At 33.8% G+C, this 13,520-nt stretch overlaps 1 protein-coding gene across 3 annotated transcripts in view; it reads right to left on the bottom strand.

Annotated features, from left to right (window-relative positions):
- EXOC6 (exocyst complex component 6) overlaps positions 1–13,520 on the bottom strand; it is a 186,275-nt gene that overhangs the window by 141,331 nt on the left and 31,424 nt on the right. For all 3 annotated transcript variants that reach the window (XM_044665685.1, XM_044665686.1, XM_044665687.1), the window contains exons 2-4: positions 2,887–3,058; positions 1,528–1,575; positions 1,325–1,415 (exon numbers count right to left, since the gene is read on the bottom strand). In XM_044665685.1, coding sequence (XP_044521620.1) covers positions 1,325–1,415; positions 1,528–1,575; positions 2,887–3,058 — 311 coding nt within the window. The remainder of the gene's footprint in view (positions 1–1,324; positions 1,416–1,527; positions 1,576–2,886; positions 3,059–13,520) is intronic.

The following is a 13,520-nucleotide window of genomic DNA, read 5'->3' as shown; positions in this document are numbered from 1 at the left end:
TCTTAGAATAAAACGAGATATTTGTAAAGCACTTTGCAAACTTTAAAATACAATATAAATGCTAGCTATTATCATTATCAATGTGGGTTTAAAAAAATCTGCCAGTATTACTCTTCCAATTTATCTGATGGTGTCAAGATGTATTTTCAAAAAAGATAACAATTATGACCAAACAGGATGTTTTAGTGATTTTTTTTTTAATTCCAGAAATTTAACCTGAAACCAGAAACCATATTCTCCCTTGGAAACATATCAATGTCACTGGGACACTGGAGAAATTTGGATCTAATATCTTAAAAACATGGTATCTGGTATTCATTTAATATATTATAATTTAAAGAATGTTTTTTATAAGTTAACTCATTTGATCCTCATACTAAGCATATAGGTTAGATAGGACAGATATTATATTTTTCATTTGATATTTAAGGAAACTAAAGTTCAAAGGAGTTAAGACTTGCCCACTATCACAAGATGGTAGGGCTGGGATATTTAAATCCAAGTCATTGGAATCCATATCTAGAGCTCTTTCTACATTCCACAATTACTAATTCTTTTTCTTGATCTGAATTATAGTTAACCTATGATTTTTGTCACTGAATGGAAAGCACTGAATCAAGTAACATGTTTTAAAAGAGACCAACTTTCCTTTACTTCTTTACCTTCCACAAAGCAGTACCTTGAGACCTCAAAAAAGGAAATTAAGAGACACTTAGTTCTCTAAAGTCTTCTTGAAGTATTTAAGAGTGGGGGCAGCTGAGTATCTCAGTGGGTTGAGAGCCAGGCCTAGAGATGGGAGGTCCCAAGTTCAAATCTGGACTCAGACACTTCCCAGCTGTGTGACTTTGGAGAAGTCACTTGACCCCCATTGCCTAGCCCTTACCACTCTTCTGCCTTGGAGCCAATACACAGTATTGACACCAAGATGGAAGGTAAGGGTTTAAAAAAAAAAAAGAGTGAAGGAGTGGGAGAATAGAACTCCAGTATTTTTGATACTTCTTCATCTTTTCATTTGTGGGAAGACAAAGGCTTAGGAATTTCTCTCCCTTCCTAGGAAACTAAAGAGAAAGGCTATCCTAAGGAACAACTGGTCTCTGAGATATTAATGAAATAGATAATCAAACAAAGACTTTGTAAAAATATCCAGGAAAACAATGAAAAATCAGAAAGAATAACAACAAAATGGGGATAGTTATGGGGCTGGGCTGGGGAAGCAACTGGCAGATAATCTGTAATTCAGATTATAAAGTGGTGAATGACTAGACTTTAGTGTTTAATTACTATGTTATCAAGACAAACATATAATACAGATAATTTTACTCACCTGGAAGACAACATTGCAATTTTTCTACTACAGTTGTAATATTTCTCTGCTGAATTCTACATCGAATGATATCTTCTGTTTGAGCTATCACCTTAGATATGAAAAAGTTCACAATTTAAAATAACAATCTAAATAAGCTTTCTCCTATTCACTATTCACGTTCTATCTATTCACTATACATAAAGGAAACAGCCCAAACTCACCTCTTTTCCAGCATCTTGAAGCTTGCAGTTGGTATCAGTAACTTGGACCTTAAAAATAATTTTACCTTTGTTAGAAAAATATGCAAATATTGCCCTGATGTAACTGCTCACCCTTGTAATCAGATCATGCTTCTTGAGAAACTTAGAACAAAAGAATTAAAATTAACTCTACAGCTTGAACTTGAACTTTTTATTGCAAAGGGCTTTTGTTAACTTCAATTACTTATGACAGTTCTTTTTAACAGATTCTGTGGCAAACTTCTCAAATTTACTCAGGATTTTTGAACTTTACTTGTTTCTCTGAGTCTGTCAAACAATTCAAATCAGTGACCCAATTGACCACTGGTCCCTTTTTGATAACTTCAATGAGCTCTATGTGCCATTCATTGTCTGTAGAAAATGGTGATTGCATTTTATGGTAATTAAACATTCATACTTTGCTGAATGCAAACACTGGGTGGTTGATTAACATCAAATGTAGAAATCTCCAATCCAAGCAACATTTTAATACCGCAGGTGCAGGCAAAGCTCGACCTCAGATTTTCCCACATATTAAGTGACTCATTAGGTCATCATAAGTAAAGGAAGCACATTCTGGTTTATTAAAAATCTCATTAATTTCTGAACAAAAATGCTCAGTGGCCTCACTGATGTTTTATTTGGCCTCTTATTATCTGAATATCCTTTTAAAAATAGTTTTCTAATCATAATCTCTATTAAACTAAGGTTGTTCCACCTGTCATTGGAAAAGAAGTTTTTAAAAGAGCATTTCTTAAAAGTATTTTGTATCCTGACAAAATAAAAACATATATTTTTTTCAAATAATTTGAGGAGCACATAGCAGGAATTGAAAAACTTTTGAAAGGAAAACATGAATCTCTAATTGATAACTTGAGTAAAGGTATCATTTTCAAATCATATTCAGGATTTTATGCTTAAATGATTTTTAATTTTATTTTTTAAGTTTTAAAAAATAGCCTTTTAAAATAAAATCTCTTATCAACCTAAGGAATCTTTTAAAGTAAGACTGTAAATGGAGTTTTCTAATAAATGAAATTTTAAAAGCTTCTGTGAGCTCCTTCAAGGAAAGAAAATATATTAAATCATTGTATTATAGCTACAACACCCCTCCCCAAGAAAAGGGGAGAAGGGGAAGAAATGGAAGGATTAGCTCAGTCATTAGCATCACAACTGTGTTAATAGAGCAGAAAGAATACTCCTCCTAAAAAATATATGGTAGTTCACTTCTTTGACAGTATCTCATTCAGTACTGATGTAGGCATATACAACATGAACTAAATTAATATTCTAATAATTTACTGATGACAAAGGTAAATATAATTCAAACCTGTTTCTTACCTTAAGTTTTTCTGCATCAGTTCTTACTTTAAGGAGTTCTGTAATAGCGTCTACAAAGCCCTGATGATGAAAATTACACATCTTTTCAATTTCTTTATCATGATTGCGAATACAAGCGTCTAGTTTTTCCATGAATTTCTGGTGTGCATTTGGTTGGCCATCATATACAGACCTGTATATATTTAAAAGAAGAATTAAAATTGTTTCCATCTTACCAAGTTCTTCTCACTTAGCAGTTTATTCCTATGATACTGCTAAAATTTGTTACCAAAACATCTGGATTCTTCAGGTAACATATTTGAATTTAATGTTATACACTATGTTTTCAAATATGATATGCCCTGGAATTTTCAATAAGTGGTTAACTTAAAATAAAGTGCTAATTTGCCTTATTTTCAGCTGTCTACATTACATGTCCTGATTCACTCATTTCTCTTTCATAAATTGGAAATAAAGGAATAAGATTCCCTACCTATAATGCCAGATCTACCTTTTTACTCAATTCAACTAGTTCAGTATGAATATAAATATTTTTAAATTATGAGTGAAGTGTCTTTTATACAAAGTACCATCATAACTCTATTAATACCTTTTGCATTAGATATCACTTAGTAAAATATTTGTGAAAATATAGGGCTCTAAAATTATAAAAAGCAAAACCCCCCTAAATTGCTTGAGTGCTATGAAGTTATTTGAAGCTTGTAAGATATCACATGTATCACTATCTTAAATCTTAAAATTTATTTTCAAAAATACCATCACATACACCTTTGAAGTATTATAAATTAACTCCTATTTTGCTCCTATCTGGTCTCACAGGAAGAACTGTTTGATATTGAAAACAGTGGTACCTTTAAGCATAAAGAGGGAAATGCAGCCCAAGTTAGATGAGGAGCTCTATAGGCTAACTAATGCCAATGAAAGATGGTAGTTCTAATATTAATCTTTTGGAAATTATGAAAAAGTAATATACCAAAAGACTAGAAATAGCATTATGCCCTGTTTTTTTTAAATTGGGAATAGTGTAGATTCTAAAACAGTTGTAAGCTTTAATATCATCAGTTGCATCATCATGACCAATTTTTTTTAATCGTCGAAACTAGAGACTAATCTTCTAGTGCTATGTTTCTCCATATTTAAATGATCCTCAAACAACAGACACACTCTGCCACTGGACTCTTACCAGAAACCTTTCTAGCTTGGCACAATAAATATGAGTTTATGTTCTACTGACACAGTACCTGAAAACACTTGGATAGTTCCAAATCAAGATAAAGTATCAAAGAAGGAATTAAATGGAAAACAATTTTCATGTCCAACTGTCAAATCATTCTGGATTGAGTAATTAAGCATATGGCAGGTTGAGCATTTTTTAAAAATATAGTGATTACTATTATGACTGATTAAAATAATAGTAAACTACCCTGACTTTCTATTTTAATAAGTTTTCAAGACTGGTCAATCAACAGAATATAGCAAAAAAAATAATAAATCTATCTAACTTTCAACAAATTAAATGAGAAGCAAAATCATCCAGGGTATCCTAATGGATAAAATTGTTGAGAGTGTGTTGGGATTACACATATAACTTCATTGCTAAGGAAACTCTCTCTACCAATGCTATTTGATAATACCTTGCAATGTGTAATCTTAGTTGCCTAGAGCACTAAGAAGTTACATGGTTTGCCTAGGGTCACAAGGCTATGTCACCCATGAAACTTAAACATTGATCTTCCACAGGACCAATTCTTTATATGCTATACTACAATGTTTAGTGGGCTAGATAAAAACTAGAACTCAAACCCAATTACCATTTGCCTGCTAGCCCTACACTAGACTTGACTCCTAAGTGGTAACAGGGTTCTGTTTCTATCAAATGATTTGAAAGAAGAAACAGAAATGACACTTTCAGATTTGTAGATATCAACAAAAATACAAAATGATATAGAACCAAGAACAAAACCCCTTGGCAATCTACTTAAAATAGCCCTTCCTGTTGACATTATTCCACTAACTGAATATTTTGCTAATCAAATTAAACTAACCATGAGAACTGATTTTAAAAATAAATATTCAGTTACCCCATAAATAAAGAACATAATTTATGTCTTTGTAATGCCCTTTTCTTATATTCTCCCCTTGTATAGATGAGTCAAATCAACGAGCATTTATTTATTGCCTTCTCCCTATGTACACAATGTTGCATTCTAGGAATACAAAGAAAGGCAAAAGACATCCCTGCTCTCAAGGAGCTCAATCAAATAAGACATATTTACAACAAAGTAGATATAATCAACAAAAAAAGGCCCTAGCACATAGCTTCCACATTTAATGAATTATTTTTGTTAACTAGGTGCTAAACTCAATAAACTCTATCTACTGAAGGAGAATAGAGGGTTGGTAATACTAGCCAAGTTCTAATACCTTGAAGTCAAGCTCCAGTTACTGTGACCTAGCTATGAGTCTAGTTATGGTAAAGTACAAAAACTAGAAATGATGTCTACCATCAGTCATGACCACACTATCATGGTAATAATATGTGTTTTCAGGAAATATACTTTAGGGGAGATTCATTTGGCGATTTTTCAAAAGCATATTATTTCCAAACAAATTTTATAAATAAAAATAAAGACACAAAAAGGAGTGACAAAGGATTAGACTCTTAGTCTCTTTAATGGTTAGTCTAATATCTTTTCACCATTAACACAAACAATATTTTAAAATAACTTACAACTACAGCCCATTACCAAAATCTTTCCCTTACACACACTGCTTCCCATAGCATTTTTTCCTGATGTTACTCCAACCCTGTGATTATACTATCAACCAAAGAATAACAGTTGAAAGGAATGGAAATCTGACTCTACTGATTGTTACAGCAGGATTTGGTAATAATATATTCATGACACTATTAAAAATTATTCTTGATTGGGGCAACATTATGCATTATACATGACAACTCTTGTGTATGTATGTTTGCAAGATATGCCTATGTCAATTTTTACCACTATTCACCCAAACACATCTGGGATATGAGCATCATCTTGAAACATCTTGGAAGCACCAGCTCTATGCCATGCTAGAAAAATAAGAGGGTGGGACTCAATTCATTATCCCAAAAGATAGATGGATACTGATAACTAAAAACTTGTTCTCCCTCAGAATTCATGGAAGGGTAGATGAAAAAGTCAAATCTTCAAATGTTGGGTTAGTGATCCATAGACAGGTTAAGTGAAAGAATATTAATATCGCTATATAATTTGACTTTCTTGAGATTTTGTACATTACTTGTACTTTAAGTTGCTTTTTTAAAACTCAATTGTTGTTAATAGTTTGTTTTTTTCAACCTTGTATCTTAGCTTCATTAAAGAAACAAGTCTGAAGTGCTAGTCAAGAGAATATGGAAAATCTCATGAAAGATAGTCATGTTCTATAAGTGCTGTTCCCCTTTCATGTCTAATTATTAATTTATAGCTATGAAGATAAAAGATAGTCACTAGAACAAATAATCTATTGCGGGGTGGATGTGTGAGTACATTAAATATTGGACAGAAAGCTAAATGTAGAGTCTAAAATAAAAATATTCTGCAGTAAGAAGGAAACAAGCAGGAAATAAATTTAAAGTAAACAAGTTAAGAGTCGACATGTAAGAGATTCAGACTAAACAGGAGGGGATGGGCAGGAAGTAGATTCCAGACAGCAACTTGGGGTTTAGAAGAACACAATTTGGGACGCAGAAATGTTGTTTGATCCAAAGCTGGCTGCCACCTTTCTGGGTTTTTTATGCTGTTAGGTAAGAGCAGATAAAGGCTCATAAGTACATGCTGGGAGTGAAAAAGCAGAAGACAATGAGAAGAAGCTAAGCTCATTAACACACAACTAATAGAAACCTAATTCTCTTCATTCCCAGTCCAGTGGCTCTTTCCATTGTACTAGGCAGCCACTCGGACTCACTGGGATAGACCAGAAATTACTCAGTAAACAACTAATAGTTAGCTACCGATAGAAGATGCTAAAAACTTAGAGAGCTCATTGTTATGGAAACACTAATTAGAAAAGAAAAATGACAAGTTATAATCTTTTTAAATTTCTTTTTCCTGTGGGGGCCATGAGAACACAATGATAAATTGGCAGGGTCTACCTTCTGAGAGATTATACACAGGTAGCTAAAAGTATATTCCAGAAGTGAAAGATGAAAGTCCTTGCTTTGGCTTTTGATGCAAAGTAGCTATGAAAATTAAGTCAAATGAAGTATACCCCCCAAAGAGCTCTGAGCTATTTTAAAACTGCTAAAATTAGGGACAGCTGGATATCTCAGTGGATTGAGAGCCAGGCCTAGAGATGGGAGGTCCTAGGTTCAAATCTGGCCCCAGACACTTCCCAGCTGTGTGACCCTGGGCAAGTCACTTGACCCCCATTGCCTACCCTTACCACTCTTCTGCCTTGAAGCCAATACACAGTATTGACTCCAAGACAAAAGGTAAGGGTTTAAAAAAAAGAAAAATATATAAATATATATACATACATATATATATATATAAACTGCTAAAATTAAGTTAGAAGGCTATATTCTTTCTCAGCCTTAAGAATCAGAATTTGATTAAAACGTAATTTTAAATAGTTCCTTTAAATCTTATCTAAACTGCATCAGCCTTCCAATTATCAACTTCTTTGACTAAATGTCAATTTTCCTTGACCCAGAGCATCCCACTGTAGCTCCAAGGGAAGTCAAAAAGAAAAAGGTATCCTATAAACCAAAATATTTGTAGCAACACTTTTTGTGATAGTGAAAACTTGGAGAAAAGAAGAGATATTATCTCAAACTGTATTACAAAGTAGTAATCATCAAAACAATCTGGTACTAGCTAAGAAATAGATCAGTGAAACAGATTGAGTACACAATACACAATAGTAAATGACTATGGTAAATGATCTAACCTTTAGGGACAAGAATTTACTATTCAACAAAAACTTGGAAAAACTAGAAAGCAATAGGGCAAAAAACTAGGCATAAACCAACATTTTTACATGTACCCCAAAATAAGGTCAAAATTAATGTGATTTAGACACAAAGAGTGGTATTATAAGCAAATTAGGGCCATGGAAAATTTTAAAATTACAGGTCTATGGATAAGGGAAAAATTAATGACTAAATGAGATATAGATCATTATGGGATGTAAAATGAATAATTTTGATTACATTAAATTAAAAAGGGTTTGCATAAACAAAACCAATGCAGACAAGTTTAGAAGGAAAGTAGGAAATGGGAGAGGGGGAGGAGAGGAAAAATATACAGCATAAAGGCCTCATTTCTCAAATATATAAGAAGTCAAATTTGTATGAATATACATCATTCCACAACTGATAAATGATAGAGAGTATGAAAAAGCAATTTATAGACAAGTAATTAAAGGAATCTATAGTAATGTGAAAAAAAGATGCTTTAAAATACTATTGATTAGGGAAATGCAAATTAAAAACAACTCTTTAAGTGCTATCCCATACCTATCATTGGCCAATATGGTAGAAAAGCCCTGGAAGGTGTGGGGAAATGGGGACACTAATGCAATGATGGTAGAGTTGTGAATTGATCCAACAATTATAGGGAACAATTTGGAACTTAGCCCAAAGAGCCATTAGAAATGACAAGCAAGATATTTTCAGAAAAACCTGGGAAGACATATGAACTGATGCAAAGTGAAGTGAGTAGAACCAGAAGAATATTGTACACAGTAACAGTAATATTGTACAAAGATCAACAGTGAATTACTTAGCTATTCTGAGCAATACAATGATCATAGAAATCCCAAAGGACTTAAGATAAAAAATGTTATCTACCTCCTAAGAAAAAATCTGATAGAATTTGAATACAGACTGAAGTATGCTTTTTTTTTTAACTTTATTTTTTTGAGATTTTTTGTCTGTGCTTTTTTTTTTTTTTTGCTACATGGTTAAAAGGAAAATATGTTTGCCAGACTTCATATATATAATCTATATAAAATCACTCACCTCAAAAAGAGGGGGGAAGGAAAAAGAGAGAGGGAAAAAATCTGAAACTCAAGATTTTTTTTAATGCTAAATTTTTTTACATGCAATTGAGAAAAAATGAAAACAAGAAAAAGAAAAAATACATTCATTAATTGGTGAATAGCTAAACAAAGTATAGCACATAAATATCACAGAATATTACTATGCCAAATGAAATAATTATAGGTAATAATAATTAACATTTATATACCACTTACTATGTACAAGGCACTGTGCTAAATGCTTTACAATTGTTATCTCATTTGATCCTCACAACAACCTTGCAAGGTAGGTGCTACTATTATCCTCATTTTTCATATGAGGAAACTAAAACAAATGTAAGTTAAGTGATTTGCCCAAAGTCACACAGTTACTGTCTTTCTAATTGCAGGCCTAGCACTCTAACCACTTCACTACCTAACTGAACATGATCACAAAAAAGCAAGGAAAGACTAACATGAACTGATGAAAGGTAAAATTATTAGCAAAACAAAATGCACAATTATAACAATAGAAATGGAAAGAAGAATTTTTAAAACACATATGGCTTAATAGTATATAAATTATACATCCAAATTTGGCCCTAAAAAAAGAAAGAAATGTACCAGCTTCTCTTCTCTACAGAATAGAGCAATATAAGTATTTTCCAACAGATTCAGCTTATTGGTTGAATGGTTTTGCTGAACTGCTTTTCCTCCCTCTTTTAGGTTAATTCTTTATAATGAGAGATGACTTTCTTAAGTTAGAAATGAAAACAATATAGCAACAAAACATAAATTAAAAAAATCAAACAAAAAAATCATTCATTTTGGTAAATACAGTAGCAGAATAATGTGGAAAGAAGCAGAAGACAATAAGGAGTTTTTAGACTGCCCATAACTAATTTAATAGTAGGTTCATAATATTATGATATAGTAATACTATTGTACCCAAAAAATGAAAAAATGATTTCAGAGAATCCTAGGGAGATTTGTATGACTTTATACAGAGTTAAGTGAACAAAGCCACTAGAATGGTTGATAACAACACTATAAAAAAATAATTTAAAAAAACTTAAGAACTCTGATCAATTAAATGATAAACCATGATTACAAAGTAATCATGATGAATAATGTACTTACCTCCTGACAAAAGAGCTAATGGACTAAATAAGCAGAATGAGAAAAAACATTTATTAGGCATAGCCAATATGGACATTTGTTTTGCTTAACTATGCATATGTTACAAGGGTTTTATTCTTCTTTTCCCTCAACTCTTGCTAGAAAAGGGGAAAAAATGCTTGATGATTTAAAAAAAAATTAATTTTAAAAGCTCTAGGCATGGGAGATAGTCTGGTCAAAGGATCAAAATAGAAAATGGAATGCCCTGTACAAAGAACAGAAAGTAAGACATTTTGTCTGTAGAGCAGAATATATGCAAGGATCAAATATCGACACAGCTTGGAAACATAGGCTGGAAGCCAGAGTGTGAAGGACTATTTAAATGCTAAAGGATCAGGAAGCAAAGTCACTAAAGTTTCTTCAGCAAAAGAACAATATGATTTAAGTAAACAAATTTTATAACTACATGAAAGATAGACTGGAGGAGACTAAAAACAGGTAGAACAATTAAAAGCCTATTGGAGGGCAGCTAGGTGACTCAGTGGATTGAGAGCCAGGCCTACAGATGGGGTGAAGTGAGGCCCTGGATTCAAATCTGGCCTCAGATTCGTCCTGTGTGATTCCCAAGGCAGAATGTAAGGGTTTAAAAAAGAAACTATTACAGTAGTCCAGACAAAAAGTGATGGAGATCAGAACACACACCAGAAGTAGAGATGGATGTGAGAAATGCTGAGGAAAGCGAATCAATAAGACAGGACGATTGATTAGGTATGGAGGATGAAGGCAATGTATTTTAAATTAAAGACCTAAGAGGCAAAGTTAAGATCGTAGAGTGGTGAAACCAACATGGAGGAGGTCCTTTCCACAAATCTCCTCTAAACAGATTTAGAAAATGCACCAGATTGACTCCTAATGGGTAAAGTCTGGGGGGAAAAAAGTCACCATGTATCATATGTCCAATCCAAGTTGACACATATGACACAATCCAAGGGATCTAAAGACACTGAAGACACGGGCTAAGAGCACTCACATGAAACGCTCCAGTACCCAAGAAGAGGCTGCATGCTAGAACAAGAGGAGGTCCAAAACCACAGGACACTGCAAAGGACATAGGTGTGAATTGGTAGCTTTGTTGCCAATTACACAGTTCTAGGTCACAGGCCAAGGTGAACTGAGAAGGGACCTACACAGAGAGTGGAACCAAACAGGGAGTCTTTGGTTGTGTACAAAGAAAGGAAGAAATACAAAAGCAAGTAGCAGGAGCAGGAGCAGTTTGGCTCAGATCCTAGGAATAGAGCAGGTCTTAGTACCAAGAAGGAGGGGGTGGAAGGTAGCAGCTGACATTTAAAACTCATCTTTCATCTGAATCGGTCAAAAGAAGGAAGACTACTACATACACACATAGAGTTAAGTATATAAATACATTTCATTAATCAGAGAAATAGGAGGGGAAAAGAAGAGAGAAGGGGGAATTTGAGGGAGGGTAGATCAAAGGAGAGATTAGTTCTATTCTTTAGTTTAGAGCAAAACAAACTTAATGTACGAAAAATATTTAGAGTTCTGTTTTAGGTGGCAAGGAATGGGAATCTGAGGGGGAACCCATAAACTAGAGAACAGCTAAGCAGGGTCTGTGTGTTTATGTGTGTATTTATATGTATAAAAGCACATGTGTAATGTGCTACAACAGGTGTGTGGGTATGTTTACATGTACATATGGATACATGTATACATACATGTATGAAAGAATACTATTGTGCTAATTTCTTATCAGTGTAATAGTCAACCACTATTCCAGAGGACTAATGATGAAACATGCTATATCTACTTCACAATAGAGAGATTAAGGATCCAAAAGTAGAAAGAGACGATTTTTTTCTGGACACAGTCAATGCAAAAATTTGTTTTAATTGAATATACATGTTTTTAGTGCATCTCATTTTCTTGGATTCTCAATTGTGAGGAAGGCTGAAATGAGTGAGAAAGAAGATTTGGGCTGATTAAAACAAATAATATATTTTAGTGAAATATAAAAGGTAATACTTCAAAAGAAAAAAGTGTGAGAGAATGAAAAGCCAAGGATGACAACTAGATTGCAAATAGGGTGAATTGAAGAATGATGATGTTCTTGTTTGAAATACAGAACTCTGGAGGAAATACACTGAATTCACTGAATTCTGTTTTGGACATCTTGAATTTGAGATGACAACAGAATACCCAAGGGTAGATGTCTAGCAGGAAACTGAAATTCATACCTGGAATTCAGAAGACAGAGAAGATATATATGTAGACCTAAGGCTAATTGGCATATAAATGATAGCTGAATCCATGGAGTTAATGAGATCATCAACAGAGTATAGAGCTGTAAGAGGGCAAGATTCTATACCCACATATACTTATGAAATATGTACTATTCTACAAAGGAGACACAGAAGGATAAGAAAGATAGAAAGAAAATCATGATAGAGCAATGTCACAAAAACCCAATGAGGAAAGAGTACATAGAAAGAGGGTAAAAAACAGTATCAAACACTATAGAGGGCAACTAGGAATACTGAGAAAAGTCCATTTGATCTGGCAATAGAGAGATCATTGGTGATTTTGGAGAGAGCAGTACAGTATGGGGCTAAAGTCAGAAACCAAACTATAAGGGGATGAAAAGTGAGTAAGAAATGAGAACATTGGGGGGGGGGGGCAGCTGGGTAGTTCGGTGGATTGAGAGTCAGGCCTAGAGACAGGAGGTCCTAGGCTCAAATCCGGCCTCAGACACTTCCCAGCTGTGTGACCCTGGGCAAGTCACTTGACCCCCATTGCCCACCCTTAACACTCTTCCACCTAGGAGCCAATACACAGAAGTTAAGGGTTTAAAAAAAAAAAGAAAAGAAATGAGAACATGGAAGCAACTAATTTTTATAGGAGTTCGACTGTAAAATGGAGGGAAGCTATAGGCAGTAGTCTGAGAGAATAGGGTCAAGTAAAAATTAAGGGAGTAAAAGACCTGGGAATGTTTGTAGAAATCAGGGAATATGTGTCTTAGAGCTCATATGTCTCTTTGCTTCCACATCTCTTGCATTATTTAATTTATTGAAGTAGTATTTGTACTAGTCTACAAGTTTCACATGGGCAGAGCTTTTTCTAAACTGTTTATCTCACATGCCACCTAATAGAGCTCTGCTCATAGGAAGTACTCAATAAATTTTTACTAAGTTGAATTGAAACAATGTATACTCAGTGTTGAGTATTCTCCTGCTATTTACAGCAATTCAAATCTCAAAAGTACAAGAATTCCTTTCAGCAACAGAGACCGCAATCTAGCCATTCCTGATGATTTAATGTCACTCTTTGACCAGGTAGGTCCATCCATAAATTCACTACAAGTTGTCCATCCACTATGCTGGGAAGCCCTTCCTTGCTTTCTCAGCCTATGAAGTATCCTGATGAAGCAAATTATTCCTTGTTCTTGATATATATGACCCATCTAATTCCTTTCTCATGTATGCATTTCTTCG

This window comes from Gracilinanus agilis, chromosome 2 (assembly GCF_016433145.1).
Source record: "Gracilinanus agilis isolate LMUSP501 chromosome 2, AgileGrace, whole genome shotgun sequence".
In the NCBI taxonomy this organism is placed as follows: domain Eukaryota; kingdom Metazoa; phylum Chordata; class Mammalia; order Didelphimorphia; family Didelphidae; genus Gracilinanus; species Gracilinanus agilis.
The sequence above is the reverse complement of the archived record's forward strand: the minus strand, read 5'-3'. Positions and strand labels throughout refer to the sequence as shown.